At 41.9% G+C, this 8,969-nt stretch overlaps 1 protein-coding gene across 1 annotated transcript; it reads right to left on the bottom strand.

Moving 5' to 3' along the window:
- Nucleotides 1-655: 655 nt before the first annotated feature.
- On the bottom strand, nucleotides 656-8,465 carry nipal4 (NIPA like domain containing 4). Its single transcript, XM_061248827.1, has 6 exons — nucleotides 8,220-8,465; nucleotides 6,826-7,077; nucleotides 6,223-6,279; nucleotides 5,754-5,844; nucleotides 3,559-3,719; nucleotides 656-2,078 (listed from the first exon to the last, which is right to left on the bottom strand). Exons 1-6 carry the CDS (start codon nucleotides 8,266-8,268, stop codon nucleotides 1,459-1,461), a joined length of 1,230 nt encoding a protein of 409 aa, XP_061104811.1. The 5' UTR covers nucleotides 8,269-8,465; the 3' UTR covers nucleotides 656-1,458.
- Between the last annotated feature and the right edge of the window lie 504 nt (nucleotides 8,466-8,969).

Here is an 8,969-nt window from a genome sequence, read left to right as displayed (position 1 = left end):
CCTGTGTGAACATTACATTGCCATAATGACGAAACCCCCGCAGAAACTCTGTATCTATGACGTCCCATCACTCCTGAGTTACGTTAGGCACTCTAGTGGGATCAGCTTAAAAGGCTTCACTGTATTGGGTACTTAAACATCATATCATTAAATGTGAGTGTTGGTTACCTCACAGAAAGCAATAATCTACCACCTTCAAAATGTTGCTTCGATGAGGGATACACTGATAAATGCATACAATAAACATTATTTCCCAATCATTGTCAGATTGTGCATTTCAGTGCTTACTAACAACTTCCTGCTTTCTGAATTGAGCATTACCCACTGAGTGTAGCACCATATATATATATATATATATATATATATACACACATTCTTTCAATCTACAATACACATTATTTATATATTATGAAGTGTGATTAGTAAAAATGTCTTTGCAAATTGTAGTCAATTTGTAATTGCATTGGAAAGCATGTTTAACAATAAGAACTGTTCAACATAAGTAAGAGCATATTGACATTTAAATGTCTTTCTTTTTAATAACTTTCTTAAAAAACTTGGCGATTATACAGAATTTCTATTTTTATATGAACTGACATATAGATCCAGTTCTGCAGACACAGATTAAGGAGATTAATAGAGATTCTCCAGGTTCCTGGATTTAGTCCAGGACTATGCTTAATCTGTGTCTGTGAAACTGGCCCATAAAGTTGCATTCAAAGACTCACTCGTGAAAATGTTTTTAATCACAGAATTTATGCCCGGGGGTGCACTTGTATAACTAAAAAAACATATACAGAAATAATGCAGTTTGAAATGTTTAAAATGAAATGAAATAGCGTGTGATTGGTTTTTAACCACAAGATGTGGTTTTTCAGATAAATAAAAAAAACAGAAACGTTTCAATGTAAATTATTTTTGTCTTAGACGATGATAAACGTTACAAAGAAAGAGAGATGTGATCAGTGATTGTGATCGTGGAGAGCCACTGTTTCCGGTTTGTGTGTTCACCTCACCGCAGCCCAAAAAAGTGAGCTCAGCCAACTGTGTAATATATTGCCTCAGCAAAAATCTGATTAATGAAAACCAGCAGACCAACATTTCTCTCCAGGACCCCAAGCTTTCAAGGCCTAGCATCGGGGGAAAACACAAATGCATTTTGCCTGAATGTGTTGTGAACTGTTTGTGGGGAAAACATAAGCCTGGAAAAATGAGATTGGTGTCTTTGGAAGAGGTGGCACAAAATGAATGATAAACTGTGCTGGTAAAAGACTAGGGACCACACCGTATGACAAAGTGTATCTACACAGGAGTGTAGATAGTTTAGCCCTCACTGTTGCCGCATCATTGACGGGAGTACTCAGCAGCAGCAGTTCAAAGGTCACGTCACGGGGATATATAGTAAAAACGTTAACACTACACATATACATATGTACAACATCCATTATCCGACGGCCCTCAGCTGATGATGAAGACCCTGGGCCCGTCCTCCCTCATGGGGGGCAGGCACTCCATGTTCTCGATGAGGATGTGCTTGTCTTCCACCTTCCTCTTCTGCTCCTCCAGCTCGGCCTCAGAGCACAGGCTAAGCGACTGGGTCAGGCTGTCGAGCGACACCTGGACGTCCCTGAACAGGTGCAGCATGGCCACGCCCAGGACGATGACCAGGAAGCCGCAGACGGTCCCCACCACGTCCACGCCCGACATGGAGCCCCACTCCTTGAAGAGGATGACGGAGGTGGCCAGCACCACGGTGGTGAAGAAGACGTAGTAGATGGGGTAGACCAGCAGGGTGTTGAAGACGTCCAGGGACTTGTTGAGGTAGTTGACTTGCGTGATGATGGAGGCCACCAGCGAGACCAGCAGGATCCAGGTAAGGGGCTGCTGCACCACAGAGGGGTCGCTGAAGAAGGAGCGGATGGCGATGCCCAGGCCCTTGACGGAGGACACGGTGAAGGCCCCGAGCAGGGAGCAGATGCTTATGTACACCAGGATGTTGCTCGCTCCCACACGCGGGGAGAAATAGAAGATCAGAACCAAGCAGGCCAGGAGGAGGATGCTGGCATACACCAGGAAGCCTGGAGAAGCACAACCGAGACAGATCAGATATCACATACCATTTCAGATCCAATTTCTGATCTATTTCAGATCTATTATTGACACTATTTCAGATCCAAGATCCATGGAGGGATGGTTCTTCACCTCTGCATTGTGCGTTAAACCTCTTTAACAAACACCTTGTTGTGGATTATTCCTTATTTAAGGTGTGAGGTCCAAAATATGTGATTAAAAACACTTTTTAAAAAACTGCCATTCAAAATGTTGCCTGTCTTACTTCCTCAGCTATGTCTCTGCGACTTCTCGGAGACGAAGATCACAAGGATATACCCCTCCAACTTTTCGGTGTTTCCACTGGAAGATTTTTGTTCAAGTGAGGATCTGGAGGTATGTGTGTGTGCAATTAAAAATCAAGTTGAGTCAAAACAGAGTAGATCAGGCTATTTTCACTGCCTTTCCCTCTTCGTTGAGTCTACATCCTGGAGTGGTTTTGAATCAGAGGATTTTCAAACAGTTTCAATAAATTGCTAACTGATGACTGGTCTAATTGCATAAGTTCCACAGAAGTTAGTAAAGTTTTTTTTTTAAATAGTCAAAGTTAATAAATAGTGAGGCTATGCACAATCCAAAATCATCAGCTTTATCTCTGTTAGATGGATACACACCACTGAAACATTTTCTGTCGAAGGACAAATTTTTCTGAAAATTGCAGCGCATAGGCAAAGAGGTGGGACGAGTAATAATCGGGAATCTGCTTAATGAGCCAAAACCTTTCACTGAAAAATATTTGTTTCATTAGAATATAGAAACATCCTACTGTTAATGTTTTGCAAATCGAGCAATTAGTGTGTTCATGGAATTTAATATATGCTGCAAACAAAGTTACCAACTACCTGCCTTTGGTGTTCAAATTTTGCTTTGCCTTTTCAATTTGAACCCTGTTTGCCAAGAACCTCACGCAACTGACTGACACATCTCCCAGTCCACTGAATTGCAGAATTGCTCATTATGGATGATTAGTTCTCCCTGAGTGTTATTTCTTTTTTTAATGAATGGTTACAAAACAGATGAAAACTAAGGAATCCTAAATTGTCTTGTTTTTTTAGATTAAAAAAGTTTCTGACCCCTGGATTACATCAAAAGAAAATGCTGACATTTATATTCATTAGGCAATGGTATTTAATGAAACACTTCCACGTAAAGATATGTGTTTTCTGGCAGACATGACAGGTCCTCTGAAATTATTTTTCAATATGAGGAGGTGCAAGAAATCTGCCGCAGGTATATGAAATGTGATGGCCATAGTTATGTTTCTCAATGTTGTAATTTTGCAGGTGGTACTGTCATGCCATTGAGGTTGCCAGTAGCATGTGTGTCTTGCATAATACATTGGCAATCAGGTCCGGACATGGCTGCCACGTCTCATGAGGTTTTGAGCATGGAGAAGGTGTGAAGAAGAGGAGTCAAAAAATAAGAAGAGGCAGGAGTAGAGGAACTCACCTGGGTCAAGTAGTTTCTCAGCCATCAGCTGCAGGGTGGTGACTTCCTCTTCTTCTGGGGCGTGGATCACCATAATGGTGCTGCCCAGGAGACTGAGCACACAGCCCAGCTTGCCCAGGAGGTTCAACGACTCCCCCAACAGGAAGGAGGACAGCACTGCACTGCAACCGCATCACAACATTACATCATTAACCCTTTATGGAGTGATATCACAAGCACGTGATTATAACTTAACAAGAGCTCTTAACTGAACATTACAAATCACAATTGGTTGCCTGGCAGTCGGAGGGTTTGCCGGTTCGATCCTCCACCCTGGGTGTGCCAAAGTGTCCCTGAGCAAGAGCAATTACTTCCAACAAGCTCATTGGTGCCTTCAATGTCAGCGTTTCGCCGTTGTTGTGTTAGTGATGGGTGAATTAGAGGCATTAATTGTAAAGCGCTCTGGATAAAAGCGCTATATAAATGCAAATAAATAAATAAATAAATAAATAATCACTGCTGGTAATTGAATGCAATGGAGTGCAAGAACGCAGACTTGGATTTTTGAGAAATAAATGAATAAATAAAAAAGGGGTCATTGCACTGCATCTCAGTGCAAACCGAACGGACAACCCAACTGCACCGCCTTATACTTAAATAAGCAGAAATTATCTCAGCATATTACCACAGAACAAACTGATTAAATACAGTGCTGCACTGACAACATCAGCCACACCACCACCTCATTCGATTCACAGTATTGCTTTGTGCAAATCAGCCAAATCATTGTCTGATTGGATCGCTTACACTGCACATGCACGAGCCACAAATCAACACTGAACATTCCAATCAACCACCACCCAAAACACAAATCAATGAAATGATAAACACTGAACACGGTGATTGACCGTATCCCACAGTATCAATATTCTAGAAGTGGCCAACACCGATTACACCAATCAACCATAGCACGCAACAGAGATCTATTAAATAATCAACACTGAATGCATCGATCGACTATGACTCGAAATATAAATTAACAACAAGTAGGCACAGCATCTGATTACATACACAGCAGTGTTTTGGCCTAATTCTCATGAAAATGGAGAACAGGTTCATTGCTATGCTCAAAGCTAAAGCTTTTCACCGTTAATGTTGAGCAATTATTTTAAACAGGCATTACATGGTTGTTCTAAGGTTTATATAACAAATTGCTTCCCATTAAAGCCTGCCAAATAAAGTGCGGTAAATATAACAGGAAAAGCGCAATTAATTAGTGATATTTGTTGCTCAGAGTGAAAGGAAATGCACCCAGTTGTTGGATTGAATAATGGGTAAAATGGTAAGTGGTCTGCATTTATATAGCGCTTTCTCTTTGAATATGGCTACACAAAGCACTTTACAAATAGCACGTCTCACTGACCTATTCTAGCACACGTCTCGCATCAACGGCAAAAGGCAGCCATTTCATCAGGAGTTATGAGGGGTTAGGCGTCTTGCTCAAGGATACTTCAGTACTTTAGCCCAGAAGGCCTGAGGTCAAACCCTCAGATTGCCAGACGACCGCTCGACCTCCTGAGCTAGTCGCCCACAATACACACAGATGCATGGAAATCAGACATGGGTCAAATGCTTAATCATTTAGACGTTGATTATTCTGTTAATATGTTTCTTATTTTTAATCAGCTTGTTGTACATCTTGATGAAGGTTGATCCAACAGGTTGCTCTACTTGTCACTGAATTTGGCGATTTAATAGATACTGTTGATATCTTTGTTAAGTAAGGGGTTTTAACCGTTACTTTAACTGATACACTTCTGTTTGGTATTCAGAGGGCCAGACATTAAACAAGGGTGGCGGCCAGTAGCGTAGTGGTTAAGGTAAATAACTGGGACACGCAAGGTCGGTGGTTCTAATCCCGGTGTAGCCACAATAAGATCCGCACAGCGGTTGGGCCCTTGAGCAAAGCCCTGCATTGCTCCAGGGGAGGATTGTCTCCTGCTTAGACTAATCACCTGTACGTCACTCTGGATAAGAGCGTCTGCCAAATGCCAATAATGTAATGAAATGTAATGCAAGGGTGCAGACGGGTAAAACTGCCGGATTCAGGAATTGCTGTTTTGAAACGTATTTTGATCCCCGCTTTTCTGACACAATACATCGTGGCTATTGGTTTCAGCCCTTGCATCCCTGACTGAAGCAGCGGTTCTACAGACCTGATCAGGACGCTCAGCGCTCCCAGGGGGGTGACAACAGTGGCCGGGGCGAACATGTACGCCGCAAAGTTTGACCCCTCGCCAACCCCCACTATGAATAAAAAACACATGGACACAAAGAGAAAGTCAGACATGAGGTATTCCCAAACCACAAGGCACACAGACAGAGAAATGGGACTGTGCGCCAACATCTCACTCATTATGAGGACCCTGCTTTTTCTTTTCTTTTTCTCTAGTGCAGGCCACATTATTAATATTTTAAATTTGAAAGAAGAATAGCGTGAAGAAAACAGCAATGTCTCTGCTTTTGCAGTTGATGTGAATAAATGTGTAACAGTAGTAGTTTTTTTGTGTGAAAAACAGCCATACAGCTGTTGAGCGGGTCAGTGGTCTTGAAATGGTTAAATGAGAGCTTCCTTTGTGACTCAAACTGTGTTATGATGCGAGCCGAGTTCTGGGTGAAACTCACTGGTCAGAAGGCCACCCCACCACATCCAGTCTTTCAGGTATCCATGGCCCCCTTCACCTACACGTAAACACATAGATTCCTTATAGATCACTCCCTTTTCACAACAGAGAAGATACCTGTGAAGCTGCTTGACCCGGAAAGTTGCTGGTTCAAGCCCTAGCGTACCCACAGCTGTTGGGCCCTTGAACAAAGCCTTTAACCCTACATTGTTACAGGGACCCAGGACTTAGATTGGTCAAATCAACTGTAAGTCACTATGGATAATAGCATCATCAAGTAAATAACTAATGTTTCTAAATAACTAATGTGGGTAAATAAACCCACGTTTCTCTGTGCACTTTTCCCATCCACCTGACACTTTACCTGGCTTGTTCAAACACAGGGTACTGATTAAGTGCATGCTTCACTGGCCATCAAGGCTCAAAGATAAGCTAAAGATTCTGTGTCTCATTTGCCACCATTAAGCAGACAAATTGGCTCTCTAACCTGGTATCTTATTACAGGAATTCCCAGCTGTTTTTCATGATAGGAATTCTGCGCATTGTTATTTCGGCATGTCAGAGTGATTTTGATTCCAGACGATAGTTTAAAGATCCTACGCACCTGCTCTGGTCTCCCCTTTGTCTGCGAGGCGGAGCAGGGCTTTCTTCTTCAGTATGACACTACCACCAATCAGGATAGCCGATAACACAGCAAGAGAGAGGCCGATCCAAAAGTTGTAGTTGCTCCATTTGTCCGTAGAGAGAGCTATTTCCGTGGCGTTGTGGCTTTCGATGAGAGTGGAATTCTGTGAGATCCCCTCGACGACCATGCACACAACGTTCCGGGAGGAACAGAGAATACGAACAAGTGAGCCTGCGATTAAAGTAAAAAAGAAGTTGAGATTATAAGTGACAACCGCTTCAAGTGTGTGACCAAGCTGACGTCCACCGTCAAAGGCATGATAACAATTGGCTGTGTAACAACGGTCAAGGGAAAGTACTGTGTGTGGGGGATTGCTGTTCTAACACTCGATACTAACTCACTTAAAAATGTAAAAGGTGAAAATGTGTCCATTATCCCCCACTAAAGTGTTTGGTTTATTAAGCACTAACCCCGTGGTACATATCATCATACAGTTGCTCTGACAGAACACAGCCAGCTTAGACATAAACCACACGTGTACTGGTAACTGCAAGTAAACATTGTATTCACACTTTATGCTCTACTTCTTCTAAACACATAAAGCAAAGGGCTATAATAAAATGCTTAAAATACACAATTGACGGTGGTTTAATGCATGGGGTCAATCACTGGACGACCACCTACTTCCTACACGTAGAACAGGTACGCATTGCAGTGTGCATGATTAGTTTATATTGTAGAACATATATTGTAGATTATATTGTAGATTGTATCCAAACATTATTTATATCGTGTATATGCTTTAAAACTCGACACAGCCGGACGCTAAACCAAACTTCTCCAGGTGAACGTACTGTACTCCTATGTTTACAGTGTAAACAGTTATGCTAGAAAAACAGCAAAGCGAATTCTCTTGAGTGAGGGCGGAAAAAACGTCGAATAAAGTTTAATAAAATAACGTAGGCGCGATAAACTGTGGATAGTAGCCTACTGCCAAACTGATCACAAACACAAAGACTATAAACAACACGAAAACTGTTACGGATCGTTCAAATAGAAAGGTAAACGTCATCGTTCAAACAAATATGATTTTCTTTTTGTAAATGCTGATATTAAACATTCTGACTGAGTAAAGTTCAAACATAGTATAACAACACACGAAGCGAATGTTAGTGTGCTCTTGTGTTCCAATTATTATTTGTATAACTTGTTAAAAACAAGTATTTGAAAAGATGCTGGGCGAGCTCAAATCTAAATGGGTGGAATCCATGAAATTACACATAAAAATGCGCTGCTTAACCAACTGTACCGCCAGTAGGCAAAATGTGCGGCCTAACACCGCTCTGCAAGGATACCTAATATTAATAACTCACCATTTGTGCACGAATCACCGCCTATATAGCCATATTGCATCGTTCCCATTAGTGTAAACTTGTTGCCGATACAATACAATGGATAAACTCCTGGGGACAAACAAGAGAGATTAAAATCCAGGCGAGGGATAAAAATAAATAAAGAAAATCGATCGTCCAAAGTTTTAACTCTTTCCAATCCTGGTTCGGGTGGAAGGTGATTTGTAATTCCGAATCACAAACAATGATCGTTTTGTAATTTCCCAGTTCAACGGTGTGAGCGAAAACAAATGAACCTGTTCAGGTGTGCCATAAAGACACGCCTTGCCTTGCGCTCATTGGTTGGAATCAATAACGCAATTGATTAAACAGGATTCGTTTTTTTCGCCTTCCTCTTTCCAGAATTTGCGACTACATCTCGCTTAGATGACGACAGAATTACTCAATGTGTTATATATACAGTTCTGGCAGTTTCTCATTGACCATTGTTTCCTTTGTATTCTCCAATAGTCCACTTCATCAAACAGCGTGTTCGTTACTCCACGTTACATCCCCCACCAGGGCGTTTCACTGTTTGCAATCAAAACCAAGGGACACGGCTACCTTGGGAAAGAATGCAACCCAACCTGTAATTCCGTTGGGAGTATTGGGAACACACGGCGACGTAAAGCCCGCACGTTTGCTACAACGCACTCCGCCGTTCCGTTAGTCAGAACGTTATTCATGACATCGCTAGGCTTAATGGTTTTCTGGTTGGAAAGGCGGGGAAAC

Source organism: Conger conger, chromosome 7 (assembly GCF_963514075.1).
Source record: "Conger conger chromosome 7, fConCon1.1, whole genome shotgun sequence".
Classification (NCBI taxonomy): domain Eukaryota; kingdom Metazoa; phylum Chordata; class Actinopteri; order Anguilliformes; family Congridae; genus Conger; species Conger conger.
The sequence above is the reverse complement of the archived record's forward strand: the minus strand, read 5'-3'. Positions and strand labels throughout refer to the sequence as shown.

Bases quoted from the DNA above. Each gene is read 5' to 3' on its own strand.
- nipal4 (XM_061248827.1), bottom strand. From the start codon at position 8,268: ATGGGAACGATGCAATATGGCTATATAGGCGGTGATTCGTGCACAAAT. The intron at 7,078-8,219 runs GTGAGTTATTAA...CTTTAATCGCAG, and splicing joins CGGTGATTCGTGCACAAATG to GCTCACTTGTTCGTATTCTC. The intron at 5,845-6,222 runs GTGAGTTTCACC...TTTTATTCATAG, and splicing joins GTGGGGTGGCCTTCTGACCA to TGGGGGTTGGCGAGGGGTCA.